At 44.7% G+C, this 17,753-nt stretch overlaps 1 protein-coding gene across 4 annotated transcripts in view; it reads right to left on the bottom strand.

The window, feature by feature from the left end:
• si:dkey-172h23.2 (uncharacterized protein LOC393772 homolog) overlaps positions 1-17,138 on the bottom strand; it is a 96,917-nt gene extending 79,779 nt beyond the window's left edge. For 3 of the 4 annotated variants that reach the window (XM_068576738.1, XM_068576712.1, XM_068576729.1), the window contains exons 1-2: positions 16,850-17,138; positions 3,265-3,308 (exon numbers count right to left, since the gene is read on the bottom strand). In XM_068576738.1, the coding sequence (XP_068432839.1) occupies positions 3,265-3,297 (33 nt within the window). In that variant the 5' untranslated portion in view covers positions 3,298-3,308; positions 16,850-17,138. Of the gene's footprint in view, positions 1-3,264; positions 3,309-13,986; positions 14,096-16,849 lie in introns of all 4 variants that reach the window. The other variant, XM_068576721.1, reaches the window with a different exon arrangement.
• Between the last annotated feature and the right edge of the window lie 615 nt (positions 17,139-17,753).

Here is a 17,753-nt window from a genome sequence, read left to right as displayed (position 1 = left end):
TCGCAATAGCGCCGGAGGACTTGAACCTCTTCAGCACCAGCAGTTCTATCTAGAAACTTTACAAAGTGGATGGTGTTTTTTTTTTTTCTTTTTTCAATTAAAGGCTGACTACTTAACCCGTGTGAGCTATTTCACTGCGAGCGGCTGTGATAAGTGTCCTGAGGCCTGATGTCTAATGAGGCCCGACTGCTCGCCCGGTTCCACTCAACGGCCTCTGGGTGTAAATCACAGATAAGGTCTGGGTGGGTAATGTGTGCGAGCCACTCGAGCCCATTGAGACGCAAACACACATCTCTTTTCTTTTCCTGTGAGCTTTCCTCACCTGTTAGTGGTGTCTCACACACATACACACACGAAAACACACACGCACACAAAACACACACACACACGGTGGGCTGATTAAGCAGCAAAGCTAACTATAGCTATAAACTTGACAGAGTAAAATGAACTTTGCACTGCTGTCGCTCAGCTCTGCTCTCTGCCGTGTTCCCATTCGAGAGAATGCAATTATTTTGTAAACACTCATCAACGATGCAATACTTCACCCACCAGCAACCCGTTTACAATGAATCAGGGGGTTACATTTGTGTGACCCTCCGATTCGCGGATGAACTGCAACGCCCACGGCTGTAAGTCTGAGACACACACTTCATTTCACAGTAAGTCAGAGTTACAAATGACTTATAAACAGTAGTTATGAGAAAAAAGACTGTTGCACCCTATGAGATTATTATTTTCTGCAGATGTTTGCACCAAACTGATTGAAAATGTAATAAAAACCCCAAAAAGGTTAGACAATGGGACAGTGCATCCAATAAGGTTAAACCTTGACCCATAGCGTAATAAAATGTTCTGACTGATAACATTTGAATGTTAATGTGTTTGTTTTGTCTAAACTGAAGTGATTACTTTGACGGGTAATGTACTTTTTTTTTCTGTAGGTGTCATGTTTGCCTTTAGGAAACGCAATCATTTGACGATGATTTCATGTTTAGAAATGTACCTTCAGGCTTCATGTAGAATTTGAGATTTACAACAGATGGCAAGTGGTGCGCTTTAATCAGGCGAAGATGCATTAAACTTAAATCCTCATAAATGGGAAATGAGATTAAACCCTGCCGGTCAAATCTCCCAAAACACCGTGGGTGCCGATCAAACGCACGTCGGTGTGCACGACTCTATTATTCAGTTTAGACGTCATCAGAAGATGCCATGCGCTTCAGAAGGCGGATGACACCACGGCGAGCGATGAAGGCAACGCAGTTGATTCAGTCGTTCATTAAATGTTCCTTTAAAAAAAAAAAAAATTGTTTAAATCGGAGTCAGTGTTGACTCGTGTGAGATAAGTTGAACCCATCGCCTCGTCAGAGTTTATGGAATTTCTGCAATCAAAAAGGGTTTGAAATTGAATTTTAAAAAAAGGAAGAAATAAAAGTACTTTAGTAGGCATTTAGAATTTGCATTACGTTTAAGATTGTGGAAAAAAAAAAAAAATTAGTCGTCTGAGAAAGGACATTTTATGACATCATTGGTCGAGTTATTGAGTTACATTTTGGATCAGGTTAAATCGCAAATTTGATTAAATTTTCTCAGGACATTATTACATTATTGGGTGCTATAGGGGAAACAAGACATTGCCCGAAGCTTTGGTTTATTCCAGGAAGAAAAAAAGGAGAAGAAAGAAGTAGCTTGTTCTGTCCAACTGAAGAGGAAATCTGACATCTTGGAGCTTTATACGCAATTTAGGGGCAGAGGGAGCATGAGATTGACTGCTCGTTAAGGGGGTGGAGATTAGCTGCGATGACAACCAGCCACAAAGAACATTTAAACTCACAATTAACAAGAATATCGAGAGGTCACGCGTCCCCTTTGGCGCCAAGCTCTTTGCTGCAATTGCCTGCTGACCTATTGATTTGGACAAAAGGCACGTGTCCAGGTAAACAAGGCCTCAATTTGTCCTTTTTTAGAGTCATTATTTAAGGTCTTGGATCAAAACCAAGATTTAATCCAAAATCGGAGCCACAACAAAAGCTGCCATAGCTTTGACAATGTAGTTGTGATTTTAAAAAAAGGACATGAATGGGTGGAGCAACACACTGACACTTTGAGAGTTGGAAAAAATATAAACATGGAACAACCATACTTTAAAAAAAAGCAAAGAAAAAGTGCTTTGGATAAAATAAAGATCCACAGTCTTGTTTTTAGTCACTTATACATTACCCTGTACTATTTCTGTTATGTCAACAGTCCACCAAGACGTTCCTATCTTGTATTTCACTGATAACATGTAAAAGATGACGACACGGGACACGATAGAAACCAATAGGCCTCTCCAGTGTCACGTGTCATCATCATGAGACATGTGACACGTTATACAGCCACGCCATTTGCATGCTGCTATGTCGTGTTCCCCGTTAACTGGTCCTTCACACCCACACACTTAGTTTCTGTCACTCAAGCGAATTGGAGCTATTTCTAGGAATTACACAAGGGCATCTCATAAGCATCTTATAAGCACTAATAAAGTATGATAAAAGGCGCAAATTGTACCGCCCCAACAGGGGAAACAAAGGACCCGCGAGGAGCCCACCTACAGCACACAGTCCTGAGAAGAGGTCTGGTGGAGCTGTGTGGAAACAGCTGTGTGGAAACAGCTGTGTGGGCGGACTGATGTTGAGGCATTCAGAGACAAAGCTGTGGAGCAACAGCTTCTGAGTCAGGTCCAGTGTGAATAATAGAGATGAACCGATCCACCGGCAGCCGATTGAAAACCAGGTCAGACTTGTATTTACGAGTGAAAAAACACACGAAGCTCACAAAGGTCAAAAGAAACCGTGGAGAAGAAAACTAAAAACATTTAGAGCGACTGACATTCATTCAGCAACTCAGCGATATTGAAAATCAATATTAGAGACGGAATTACATTTTTAGCTTCCCAACACTTGCTATGAGCAGTTTATAAAATATAATAACTATTAATACCAGGATATTTGCTTTGATAAGAAACAAAATCTTGCTATTAAAAGTTGTAATTATATTTAATGAGCTGATCATAGATAATTCCGAGACATTTTAATTGTGTTTTTTTTTCATGCAAACAACCACTATCGATGACAATAAAGCAAAAAGAAATGTTTCAGATGTTTTCACAATGAAGTTCAAAACAGGGGGAAAATTAAAAGTTAATCTGGAGGCCTAATGTCATTTATAAAAATCGGCAAGAAAGATTGCAACGGGTGCCTCTCCATGAACAGAGATACTTACATAGAGTGGAGCTTGCTGTGGATTGAGTTTCATGTCCCTGGGCGCTGTGAAGACAAGAACACAGAAGAGGTTATAGCTTTGCAGTTAATGTTAATAAACCGTACACACAAACAAGGTGACGCGTCGGGGGAGGGGGGAAATGGCAACAAGCCGTCTTCAGCTTTACCATATGAAAACGTAATGAGGCTGATAGGTGTGCGATGCTCATACAGCAGCAGACGCGGTCGAAACATTTCATTTGGAGTCGTGTTTCTGGCTGAGTCCAACGCGCTCGCTCTCCTTTTAGCGCCGGGAAATGTGACAAATGGGAGCCAGTATTGTGTTCAGATGGAGGAGAAATCCTGCAAACAAATTGCCTTGGATGCCACACAACACTTGACCTCCAGGTTTTTTTTAGTTGTTTTTGTTTTTTGGGTTGGGGGTGGGGGGGTTGCGTTCCCCTTCCCACAAAATGCATGTGTATCAGCTGCAGCGGTGTCAGAACATTGTTGCCGAACAGGTGACAGTTAAGCTCGACCCTGGCGGTCCTCCCAACACTCAGTGGGAAGTTAATAGTGCATGAGTACTCAAAGGACACACACTGAATCCCACACGTGTGGGAACAAACACACACAAACTCACACAAACACACACACTCATCAGCATCCAACCCAAACTGCCAAGTCTCTATTTGTGCTTGTTTATTCAAAGACAGGCTGCGGCAAATTATGACAATTTATTACTGCGCTCCTGCCTCCTCCGATCACCCGGAACTTCTTCAGCAAGCAAACAAAACTTTTTAAAAAAGGGGGAAGTTCCCGGTCTTGCCTCCTCTACATGGCGGGAACGTCAGTTCAGCGGGATTTAGCGGCTCACGTTCACGTTCGATTCCCCTGCCTCGAATGTCAGTCAGGCCTCAAAAGCTTTTTTCTGGGCGCAAGGTCAGAAGCAGCGGGTGTGTAATTGCATCCCAAAACAGAAAACCAACATATTACATTTATCGGCTTGGGAACAAACGGTTTGGTTTTTTTGGGGGGGGCGGGGGGGGGGGATTGCTGAACTTTTCTTGAAGAGACATCGGCCTGCTTGCGTTCATCGGCGGGTCGAGGGGACCGGTGGGCTTTTCCAAAAGAACCGCGCGTTCCCCCCGGTTATTGGGAGACAAATTTTCTTTTGTCCGTCGTTCCCTGGCACTAAAACAAGTCCTCGCTGCCGGCCTCAGTGGTCAGCGGCAGTGCATTAATCACACGAACCCCGCGGCGGGCGAGGAGGGGGAGAGAGAGAGCGGCTGACAAAAGGCCAGGACCTAATGAGTTCAGCAGAAAGGAAAACCCCCGAAAGAGTCGAAGCTCGACGGAGCGCCTAGCCGAGGCCAATTCACTTTCCTCCGCCACCCAATCCAAAAGGGTTTGTTTTCCCCGTCTTTTCTGCTAAATAAACAGGCTCGGGCTGGAATTAGGCGCATCAGGTAAGGGGATAATCAGCGGCTCTAATAATACTCTGGAGTCTAATCCTCTTGCCTTAAGTGCAATGGGCCAGGGACTAGCTTATTCACCACATGCATGACTTTGACTGATAAGACTCTCACATTATGTCCCCATCGGGCTCACCGGCTATTTACATTTGCATATTTTTGGACATTTGTGGCGCACTCTTCTTTTTTTTTTACAGCGCCACAGGTCTAACACACGACGGGGCCTCGGCCTTCGGCTGACATTTTTATTTTATGCAACACCATATTGACCGTGGGGGTGACCTAACATCTTATTACACAACGGGAACATATTTACCAGGAAGTAGGTGTGTTGCTGAAGTCACACCCGCTTAAGGACAGCGTTGATAACGTCTATTGATCCAGTGGGGGAGGTTTTTATTGGACACGTCTTTACATCTATTACAAAATTATTGCATTCACAGTTTCAACTATTGCACAATAATAAATTGTAAAAAAAAAAAAAAGCTGCACACAGCAGGAAGCGGAGTCACTGTGCCGCCTCGTCACAGGGTGGACATTGCTCCACTGCTTGCTTTGGATTCATGGAGGGGACTTTACCACATCCATCTGAAACTTCCTCTTTAGGTGTGGCGGTCGAGCTACGCTAGTTAGCCTGTATGAAGAATCAAAAGGTGTCCCGCCAGCTGAGGAGGCGTCTGTGGCTCTGTGTAGTCAAGCTAACGGTTGACTTATGGTTGGAAAAGGTCCCATTGTGTTCAATTAGTGAGTGAACAATTCCACTAAATACTTTATATAAACACAACAAATATTTTTTTAAATATTTTGTGAAATAAGAGAAAATTCCAGAGCGTTTTTAACTCGTCTGAGCTCGTTTGCTTTAACCGTCCACCAACTTTGAAACAATTAACATGCAAATAAAATAGCTACAAGCTGCATGGAAGGTGTTCATGATAGTGTGGTTATCACTACAAGAGGCTTCTTCACAAGATGAGTCACTTGAGACAATGATAACACAAAATATGCCTCGGTGCAGCGGTTGAGATCCATTCATCGGGCTGCCTTGAATACATTTTCTGTGCTTGACCCACACGGTCGTACAGTTTGTTGGGTGTAATCTGGTCAAACTCTTGAGCGTAGAAGTCATTTCTAACTGCAACTCCTGCAAAGTACAGAAATGACACAGATTTCGTTGTCACAAAAACGCTGCAGTATTTCCCCAGAGGGACATACGCTCTAAGCAATTTCCTGCAAGTGTCTATTTTGGTGCTGCATGTGGATAATACCTGGACTTGTGGGGGAAGTTACAGTGAACATGTCAAGTAAGGCATTGGTGCAACGGTAAAACTGAAGAAGACATTGGAAACCAAACTTTCTACACGTTTTTAAATCCACATTTAAAAAAAAAAATAATTCTACAATTGTACCATCTTTCACAAGATGAAAAGTAAACGAGCATTCGTATTATCCTCAGACAATAATCGACTCAAATTCTGCCCCAAATCAGACCATCAAACAGATATCCTGCAATCTGTTTTCTTCAAACGAGATGGGCGAATTAAAAAACCTGCGCGCCTGCCGTGTAATTCGGCACACAAAAAAAAGAACACACGTCCAAACTAAACTCTGTTTTTCCTTCTATGGTAACAGAAGAACCTTGAGAAATGACATCCCCCTAAGCTCACCCTACGGCCATCCGACACCTGCTTATAGAGATTACACAATCCATTAACTCCACCTAAAAACACCAGGGGGAAGCCAGCCTTCAGCCTGGCTCCTTCACAGGCTCCATTATGGCCCAAACTGCCTTTAAAAAACAAATTTTCTTCTTTTTTTTCCACGGCAGTATGGCCACCAGAGAGGCGCCGCGCTCAAGTGCACGGCCGCCTCAAATGAACCGACAAATCAAGCGACAAAAGCCCCTCGATGCTGTGGGATATAGGAGCCGGGCTTGTGAATGGCCCTCGTTATGGATTCTTTTTTCATGAAGTCTTTCTAATTTTATTCTTTGTTTGGGAATGAAACAAAAGCAATGTTAAGTTATTTTTGCCCCGGCTATCTAAAAAAGAAAAAAGCCGTAACAGCCATGTGACTGCAGCGTGAATGAGGGGGGAGGTGAACGGGATTAGCTTCACAACTCATTAATCGGACTACGCCCTTCACAATCAACAGCTGACAACAAACCCTACACAATGAGCACGCGTCGGGGCAGACCACCACAGCGGCGTGTGGCCCAACGGTCAGTCGTCTGTCTGTAAATGTGTGGCTTTTTGTGTACCGTCGCTGACAAGGAGGTCCGTCTCTTGGGGGAGCGGGATGCTCGGTCTCAGTGGGACGACGCCGGCTTGCCAGCGCGCACGATTCAATAATCCTCACCTGGATGGAAGGTGCATCCGATGTCAATGTCACAGTCAAGTAAATGCCGCTTTGGGTCCAATATAAGAAAATGTTTTTTAAAAAAAAGGCATGGGAGCAGCTTCGCCGAATCCAGTAATCGGGATGAGCCGTCTTTATGACGGCCCCCTAGTATTCTGGCAAAAACTTTGAAAAAGGTGCCCTGTGGAGTCGTCTTGTACACAAGCAAACGTTTCGTTTACATTCAGTGCAGCTCACTAAAAGACATTGTGTGCATCCTTAGGGTCTAAATATGAATTGCCTGCCTCATAAAATGTTTGTAAAAGCTGATTTTCTTTTGTATTTAGAAAGACAGCATTGTCTACATTCAGAACTGGCTCGCTGTCCCTCTTCTTTCCCGTCTTTGCTGGTGCATCGTAGCACATCTTTGTGTCACCGCCACCTGTAGATCGGCGCTAATATGTCAAACCATTGGTAGAAATGTGTATTACATGACACACTAAACAAACGGACAAAAATAAATGGCACCACTATAGGCTTAAAACGTCCCTGGGGGAACTTTTACGCAGGAGATTTTCAGCTTTAGAAATTGAAATGACATCAAAGGTTTAATTGTTCCATTGCGCTCAAGCTTGATGATACAGTAATGCTTGTAATCCAACACGAATCCAAATTGATGGCAATAATCAGGTGGTTTGTTTTGCTCCCCTTCCCTTTGTCATGTAAAGACATGTAATCTTCTTGAACTTTTTCTAAATCCTCCAGATCAAAGAGAATCGACTCCGGATGGGATGACATGAGAACATGCGAGCGAAGCACTGACGGCAAGAACAGTAAACAGTGGAGAGGTCAAAGGTGACTGGAGGCCCGTGACGGCGTCAACACAATCATCTTCTTCTTCTTGTCAGCGCCGTCCCTCAGAGTCTCTCTCCCTCTCCCTCCCTCCCTCCCTCTCTTCCAGTCCAAAGGCCAACATCTCTCGAGTCCACTAAAACAAACGCACGTGTGAAGCGCAGGTCATCGTTTCGTCGGTCGCCAGGAGACCAATTAGGAGTTTGAAAACACTCCAGAAATAAAAAAGCCACGTGGTTTTGTGCGTGATCCAAAAGGTGCTCACCTAAATCTCCACCCTGCAGCCGCCCATCTACGTGCCCATCTGCAGCTTTGAGTCATTCATGGGCTCATTATCACACCTGCGGCGCACGGCTGACTAATCTAATCAACCAAACGCAATCAATGTTGGACAGTTAGGTTCATAGAGGCGTCGAATTGTACTTGTTTCACTGGCCTTGAAATGTTGTGAATAGTATGCACTTTCAAAAGCAGGATTGTATCAAACAATTTTAGATGCAATAATAATAATAATAATTTCCTCAACAACTGGCATTGAGCCATGCATATATTGTGAGTTTACAGATCAGGCCCTACTATTAAATCTTAACATCAGTAAAAAAAAAAAAAAAAAGAAAAGAAAGAAGAATAAGCAGGAAGTGGAAGCCAGTAGCTCAGAATCCAGTGCGGCTACTTAAAAATAAAACAGGTCACATCGATCGTTGAACTCGAAGCACATAACAAATTTACATCCGCATTTTATCGCCTCGGAGCTTCCTGCTTCAGTCTTCTTGGGTCAAAAACCTCCCGTTGGCCATTAATTAACTTACAGAATGCCAATGCAGATTAGGGATGCTAATTTAGAATTGTTTTATTTCTTTTTCTGACTGACAGCAGACCTTCGTTAACCGCTAACCGCTAACCGAGCCCAACGAGCCGGTCAGCCGCGACAAGAGCCAAAGCACGGAGAAGGGTTGAAGCCATCAATATATCGCCATCTGCTGGGTTATGCATTAATATTTTTTAAACCAGTGAATAAATGCCAAAACAACTCAAGAATACACGAGCCAGGTTCTTGTGACTCGCTTGTCACCTGATTCGCCCCGAAGATCCCTTTTGTGACCTTTAAGGTGGACCGGCTATTCTCCTGTAAGTGAAAGGCTGTTCGAGCTCAGATTTTTTTTAAATATATTTCTTTTAACTGATTAACATTAAACTGACAAAGTTCTTATTGCTGGTTAACAGTTCATCATTAACATCCCCTCGAGTATCAACCAACAAAACCAGGAAAACCTGCCTGGATACCTTCTCCTTCCTGTATGTTTTACCTCTTTTTTCACAATGACACACATATGACAAACATTTCAAAAAAACATCACCGACAAGGCATCTTTATCTTGACATGAAATCCATTTTTTTCCAACAACACACAGGTTTAAGGGGGTTCAAGGACCCACATAGGCATCTTGCTGTGAATGCAGTGGTTCTCAAACCTCTGCAGCCACTAATACTGACACAACGTGACGGCTCACACATGCCTGCACTCAACCCGTTTTGTTTTGCAGGGGTTGCACGTTATCGTTAATCATTTAAAAAGATATTCAGTTCAAAACAGGTTAATTGCACCCACAGTAAGCAAGTTTTTTGTGGCGGGGCATGAACATTTGTCTTCCTCTAAAGTGCGGGCGTGACAAAAGTTTGAGAACCACTATCTTGATGTAAGGTACAGTAAGGAGCTTTGGATGGAAAAGCCTTCACCAAATGGCCGATGAAGAGTGCCAGGTAGAGCTTCCGGGCTGATTTAAGCCCGGGGAGAGTTCGTTCTTAACCCCTCTTAACTTCTCTTCATGCTCGTATTATCAACCCGTCTTTTTTCCAGGTCAGACGCTTTGTATTAGCTCTGGATGTTTGAGTGCTGGAGCTCGTGATGGGCATCAAATCATATTTTTAATGCTTTTATTTATTTTTTGATGAAAGACTGAATGAATCTAGACAGGCTTGTTGTTTCTGTCCGAGTCTCCTCGCAAACGCGAGCAACGTCTCGACTCACAACACCGGGACTTCTAAAACTCGTGACGACCGTATCGCTCAAATTAATGAAGGACTCGCCGGTACATTCCTTTGTCAACCGCGCGTAATGGAAGCCTTCAATTGTGGCACGCTGAGGGAGGATTAAGGCTCCGTGTGGCTCAGTTGGGTTTGATGTTTAACTCTGATGTTTGTTTAACCTCTCATGCCTCCCCCCGGGTTAACCACTAGATACTGGCCTACCGCCACGACGCCGACGGCACTCGCCGCGGCACAAAACCCCGGAGAGGACAAAGTGCGTCCCCTTTTTCTTTTCACGGTTCACCATCAGCCCCTGCTCTTCGGGTTGCACGGCCTAATAAAAAGTCGGGCCTACGTCACCCACCTCAACAAGCATGCCACAGTAGCTGGGACGCACGATGTCGAGCGCCATTTAGATAGTCACGGCTGTTTGATTTAATCAAACCTCGTCATTGTCCCCCCGCGGACAGATATGAGGGCCGCCGCGGTGACGTGACCTCACCCCGCCGCGCACAAAAGCGGCCTCTGTGCGGCGAGGACTGCACACAAGCGCTGGCCGACAACACGAGGCCCGAGGATGAAAGGTCTCCTCAGTGTTTGGTGACAGTTATTACCCTCTCCACTGAAACCAAATACCTGTGGGCCCAGATAGCATTATCTTATTGTGAGGCGCACCGGGGGCCGGCCTGTAATCAGGGCCCGGGCCTTGAACAAGCGCTCCTCCCCCTCCCCGCCCCCGCTCTCGGTTTCCACAGCGATCAGGCGCTCTGTACACATCTTTAAAAACAAAAGTGTAGTTTGACATTTTAGGAAATCCGCTCCAAAATGTCCAATGTTTCCTTGAGTTTTAGGCGTGAAAAGACAGGGTTAGGCTAACGTTTACAGGCACGTCTGAAGGGTGTTGTGGCTTTTGCACCAAATGTTTGCTCTGGTAAATTCAATAAAAGAAGAAAACGGGAAACCTTCAGAAGGATTTTTGCTGTTCACCTTTGCACGTTCGGTAAATGTCCAACACTTTACACAATCAGCCGGGCAATTTTCTGCTACTTGAATTCAGCTGCACTTGGCAATCCAATTTCTCACCAGATCCTGACGGGCGATGGCTCGGGTGAGCGACTTGTTTACGGGAGCGGACGCGGGTGCAAAACCTCTTCAAATGATCAGGAGGACATTTCACCGGCAACTTACCGAGCTTACTCATTTCAACCGCGGTGCGAGGAAAAACAAACTGGTGTTGGAAAGAAGACCAAACGTGAGGGAGGCGACGGGGGGCGGGAGGGGCAAAGAAAAACACACAGACGGGGAGAGAAAAGGAAAGTGGCTGTTGGTCTCGTTGGAGAGGTAAGAGGTTTAAGCTCGGAGAATCCTGAGCAAAGCAAACCTCAGACTCGCAGCGGGCTTGGGGAGATTAACGTCACCCTCACTGCAGTAATGGTTGATACATCATTTCAATTACCAAAGCAGTCAACATGTCCCATTAAAGCATGTACAACCCCAAAGCTTTGCCTTATAATGGCATTTTGGTTAGTGCTATTTTCTCACTGCAAGAAGGTCCTGGGTCAGTCACAAACTCTAAATTGCCCACAAATATATATGTGTGTGTGTGTCTTTTTACCCCTGCAATACACTGGTGACCTCACCGAGGGTCTTTCCGACATGTTGCACTCCAACCAGATGACACATTTCAACCCACGCTCTTGTTCTTTGGAAACTGTTCATAAACAGCCAGAGACGTGTGAAACTAAAAGCCACTGCAGCGGTTTTGGGAACCGGATCGTACAGAGTCTGGACGGGTTCCCCAGGAGACTGAACAGGCGGCATCGCAGCCTCAAGCATGTGTTTCTCAAACAGGAAGCTAATAAAAACAGGATGGACTTCTAACTGTTCAATAACGTCAACGTAAGTATTGCATCAAACCACAGAAACGTTGAATAGAAGACCCTGCCATATTACGTAAGCATGAAGACACGCGCTTCATGGATGTTTTTTAGAAAAGAGGCACTCCAGTGATTTCATGTGTGTATCGGTTCCCTTGTCATTTGACATTTCAACGAAATGTTACTGAATATTTAAAAAGGCCGGCATTCAGTTTCTAAATTCAGGTGCGTTTATTTTGCACAAAGCATGACTGTTACATGTGACCAGTCACAGCCTTCGAATGCCCCATGTGACCACGAATTCAGCTAAGAAGTAAAAAAAAAACTGAACGAAAAACAACGCTTCTGCTATTAATTATTCGAACTTCATACGAGTGAATCCTACATCCATACAGAAATACATCAGGTATGTCATAATAAAGTTTCAAGCAGTGAGGAATTCATACCTTAAGAGTTTCGAGGAAAGAAAACATGTAATTTCCCATAAGCGGAGGCAGACGTTTCTAGGCGCTGTGGGGGAAATCGCAGTTAAACTTTGCCCTGGGTTTTACAGTACATCCATGTGTCACTTCTACTCTATCGTGCTTTTGTTTAGCCGACAACACAAGAGCCACCTGCTGAGCTGTACCCCAAAACTAAAAGAGCAACTTCTTTCTCGCCACATCGTCAACGGAAACCTTACCCTCGGTCTTGTCTGATGACGGCGGGCTGCGAGCTGACTCCTTCAGGTGCACATACAAGTCATTGGGAAGTCCACCGGGGGAGAGCAGGTGTGTTTATACTAGGCAGGCATCCCTGAGTAGCGGACTTGCGAGCTCTCGACCGCGCTGATTACACTGAGCTAAATATGGCTTTGTGCGAACACAGACAGTAGGCAGATCAAAGTGCTGATGTCAGAGGGGAGAGGCGGAGCCGGCGAGCCGCGGGTCAGGTGTCTGCTGCAACCTCGCACTGCTGGGACGGCAGCGATCCTGCTACTGCTTTCTACACGTTAATGTGTTGTTGTTGTTGTTGTTGTTGTTGTCCTTTCCCCATTTCTTTATCAGTCAAATACACACAAAAATAAGCGGCTGTGATGAGAGCTAGGGGAGAAAACACAGAGGGGGGTTTGTGGACGACGGCAATGTTTTTGTTTTGAATGAATAAAAAAAAAATCATTAAAACAGCCACGACTATATAATTATAGGGAAACGCTGAGATCGGTTACATGCTAATGACTTTCATATATTTATGTTTTTCTTTTCTGAAAGAGCATCTGTTGCTGTTTTTTCTCATGTTTTGCAGGCTTTTTCGCTGTTCATTAATTGAGATGATGTGCAGATTGCAATAAATAATCAACAGTTGCGGTCTAATATACCGCATCTTAAATCTGCAAAAGTAACGAGCTGCCATGTATTAATCTGGCAGAGTGAGTAAGATACCGTTGGGCTCAGAAATCTATCGGAGTAGTAAAGCGAATAGAAGTATAAAGTGGCATAAAATTAAAACATTTAAGTTCAGTACAAGTGCCATGCGAGTGTACTTAAGAAGAATACCTGTTAATATTAATGTACCATAGTACTTTTACACCACGACAGCCAACTTATTTTGTCTTTGCTCCTGTCATCTCTTCACTCATCGCTATCAATAAAAGGCATCAAATGCCTAAAAGCAGCAGCAGAGCGGAGTCTTCGTGTTTGGCGTTTGTCTTCCAACATGGATCAAACTTCAGCCCACGACGGATTCCATTCACAGAGTGGAAACATCTCCTGTATACGTACTGAAGTCTGACTACTGTTTGTGCACAGGAGAAGACTTTCTTCCAGATAGCTTTGTCTCCATCCATCCTCACAAACCAGTTTTCTTTGCACATTTCTATTTGCATCACTGCGTCTCGAAGCCTTGCGTCTGTTTTTGCTTCCTTGCTACACGTCGGGTTTATTTCTGTCAGCGTGGAGACTCCACACAGTCTTTAATAAGTCCATTGTAAGATCTAATCTGATCAACAGAATGCACATGTAAACAACTATGTGTGATGGTGAACGTACAGCACACACTGGTAACAGGATATGCAGCACATTTTCATCCGGGGGAGACACACTTTCTCTCAAAACAAACTTCTGGCTGGCGAAGTCGATGTTTTTGTTCGCAGAAAGATGCGGAAACCGCCACAGGCACGGAAACAACAACAACCCTTGCCTGATAAGTCCCGGGAGGAGGGGGAGGCGAGCAGCAGAGGTGGCTGCTGTTTAGGAACAGCGAGTGCGGCTGCCGTTCGGCGTGCCGTTCGGATTCCAGCGATCCCAGCCTTAACAAAAAAAAAAAACAGAGTCAAGGCCTCATTGCGGATATCAGCGGGGAATGCAGCGGTCGCCCTCCCAGGCATACGAAAACCCATCCCGCGTCGCCAACTAGTACCTGTAAGACTTCCTCTAATGCTTCCATTCTATAGTAAATACGGTGTAATTACAAGGCTGACACCGTGCATATCCTCCATCATCATTAAATTAGGGGGTTTTGTGAGGATGAGAAATTGGCTGGGTTCAGCTTGGAGCCGGCAGAATCCTCCTAGTAATTTACGGCGCTCTCCATGGGAAGGCCAACTCCTCTTTCATGTGTCGCTTGTGCCGGAGCTGAATATTTACTCGTGACTGGGGGCGGCCGTCAGAACCGGGCCTGAAGTTTGATGTAAGCGACGCAGAAGAGGTTACACAAATACGTTGGGTTTTTTTTTTTAGTGGAACCGTTGTTTAGTCCTCTGCTGATAGCCTCGTGAGGAAAAATGAAAACTCAACTGTATCCTCGTCCGCTGCTGCTTCCTGGTGCTCGTAATCAGTAGAGTGTGTCAGTATCTCATTTGGGAATTTACATTCTTCCTTTTGTGCTTCTTTGCATATCAGGATTGTCATTACTGTCTTACATTTCCACTTATTCAAAACACCCACTGCGACAACATGGTGGCCCTGATGTTCAAGACATTGAAGACTATATAGATTGCTTTAAAAAAGAGTTCCTATAACTCAATATTTAGCATTTAAAAATGAAAAAGAAAAAATCCACATGGCTGTTTGAGTGCTATGAAAACCACATTAAGCTAAAACACGTGGAGACTTTTGTTCATTTGAAAAGCTGAGAAACCTACACGTTGAAAATGTGCTTGAGGAACGCCATGACACACGCCAACACGCACACGTCATAATGGTTTATGATCTGGGTGGTTGGAACTCACTGGATGTTCTTCCCTCTAATACATGCTAATAAGCAAAGTATGAAAAAAAAAAAAAAAGCCAACAATCTCCCAGTGGAGCCGCCAGCAGAACACTGCACTCGTAATGTCCAGTTCCCAGTGTGTTACTGTAACGCTGGAGCACAATTCCCTGAAAAGTATTTATGTTTTTATTTTTAAATGAGCCAAGTACTTGAAGTGTTCCTGTAAATCAGACACACATTCTGGAGAGAGCGTTTTCATATATACGAGGGGGGACGACTTCATGGCCGACACTTCTAAAAAGGTGGAGTCGCAGATTTACAGGCCGGTGCCACTGTGGAGAGCCTCTCCACATAGAGACACACGTAAGGCAGGTGACTTGACTGACTATAAAATGTGTCAACGCTGACTGTAAAAAGCCTGGGTAGTGGCAGCAAGAGGAACAGATACTCAAAAGATTTAAAGGGGTCAAAACCAGTGACGACGTGGGCCGTGCTGGGGGAGGGACCAACAACTGCTGGGCAGAAGTTAAAGATCCATTTTTGTGTGTTGGTTTGCAATAAAACAGGATCTAGATCCTTTAAAATGTGTCCGGCTGCTCTTCCTCATTCTGTGAGTTCTACTCAGGTTACAAAACACGAGACAATTATTGCAGGCTGTAAATGGCAGCGTAATGGAGAGCAATCGCTTGTCAGATTTGTGCAAATTTTGATTGTCTTGGAACTTTTACACTGAGAACTTTATATTTCCAACTAAAACAGTGTGTATGTTTCTGCTGGCTGTCTTCGCTGGAGCGGTATAAGGAAGCCCAGGTGCACCCAGGAAGTGAACGACATGCATTTCCCCTATGGGGGTGTGTTCCAACAAGGGAGGGGGGAACCAGAGGTGCGGCCATGTTTTTGCGGCCTTGTTCCTTTTGAGTGCCTTTAAGTGGTTGAGGTCAAATGGGTGTAAATGAATTAGTAGGCTAGGGATTTTTTTTTTCTTGACATGGGTGCAGTCCCTCCTAGAAGTCTGAAACACACAGGGGGAGGAGGTGGGGGGGGGGTCTCCTGTAACTGAACTTCCTGGAAGAGTACAAATAGTCCCACGTGAGGTCACAGTGACAAGTTTATGATGACCTCGTTGTGCTCGATGATGGCATGTTCATTGCATATGTGATCATGACAATGTGGACCCTCCAAGATGGGCATCTAAATCAGCATTTACCATTTGTTTAAAGTTCTACACAGAAGGGACTCCGTGTCAGTGTGAAACTGGTGTTATGTGGTTACTGCTGATTACGCAAATGTAATTAAAAGGAAGTCTAATTTCTCCCAGTTACGTTTTTCAGCCCGACTTCATCTCCATAGAGTGTGACTCAACGGCACGTGGGACTTTTCCACTCCTATTCTACAAAGCAATATCAACTTAGTGTTCAATTCGTTAATTTTCATATCAAATTTCATCATAATACATGGCTATATCTTACATTATGTAATGCCATTAACGTCTCTGATAGTCACGTTGGCTAACTTCACTTGTAACCGCTGTGGTTTAAATATGACGTGTCCCTCGTTGTATTATCGCCGCTTTTGTTGTCATTATATCACTTTACATGTTGTGGGGGACAACCCGGGCTCGTCCTGAGTTCACAGAAACGTGAGAAGTCCCCACACTGAACCCCCTCCGGGGCTCCGGGGCGAGGATGTCATGGCTACCAAGCAACAAGTGAACCCCCCACTCCAGCCTCCAGCGTCCAGCAGCCATTAAACTCCTTCGCCGAGGAAAAGATACGTAGTAACGCTACATTTGTCTCTTCATAATCAGCCACAACGGCGAGAGACGGGCTACTTAGTGAGTGACTCCTCTTACCTCGAGCAGACGCGGCTCAGTGAAAAGGAGACGAAGAAGACGAAGAGGAACGCATAGTCTTCCTCCTGTTTGACGGACTCGCGCTGTTTGGAGCTGGGCCAAGTTATCCTTTTTGAAAAAAACTAATTAAAAAGTTTGCAGTGTTGGTGGCAATGGATGCGCGGCGGTGCGGGTCTCCCTCCGAAGTGTCCCACAATCAGGAGGCTGGAGTCGAGTGCACTTTCTTACAGTTGTTAGTGTTTCCCAGGACAACTCGGTGGGAGGAGTCTGTTATAAACCCTCTTTGCGTTGGGTTGCTCTCGCGGACTACAGGAAGTGCATTTAGTTTCAGTCGCGAGGGAGGCCAGAGTCGGAATTAGGGGGATTTAAAGGAGAACAATGTCCAGACAACGTGAGCTGTGGTGTCATTGGGGTGACTGTTCTTGATTGGTCTCGTGGTCGCTCTTCTTTGGCAGGATGAAGCTAGCAAACATGTGTTACTGTCCTGTGTGGGGTTTTCACAATAAAATAAATGACAAGTGTACGTTGTGTTGACACTTTGTCAAAAAAAAACAATGTTTTCATCTTCTTTGTACTGACTTGTGGACTTTTAACCCACTCATGTTCTCTTTTTTAGAACTTAAAAGTAGTTTTGGAGCATATAACATGGAGAGAGAGAGAGAGAGAGAGAGAGAGAGAGAGAGAGAGAGAGAGAGAGAGAGAGAGAGTGTGTGTGTGTGTGCGTGTGTGTGTAAGTGTAGGTGTGTGCGTGTCTGTGTGTGTCGAAAAGTGTAGACTCCGTATTACACTGGCAGCTACACCGTAACTGAAACTACTGTGCTTTTATTTTGAAGGCGAGGCTCCAACCCCCAAAAGATCTACCCACCAACTGCTGCAGGTCTGACAAGAGACCTTGCCATGTTTC

Source organism: Clinocottus analis, unplaced genomic scaffold, assembly GCF_023055335.1.
Source record: "Clinocottus analis isolate CAN_PGR_092001 unplaced genomic scaffold, fCliAna1.0.p SCAF_1, whole genome shotgun sequence".
Lineage (NCBI taxonomy): Eukaryota > Metazoa > Chordata > Actinopteri > Perciformes > Cottidae > Clinocottus > Clinocottus analis.
Note: the sequence above shows the minus strand (reverse complement) of the source record. Positions and strands in the feature narration are given on the sequence as shown.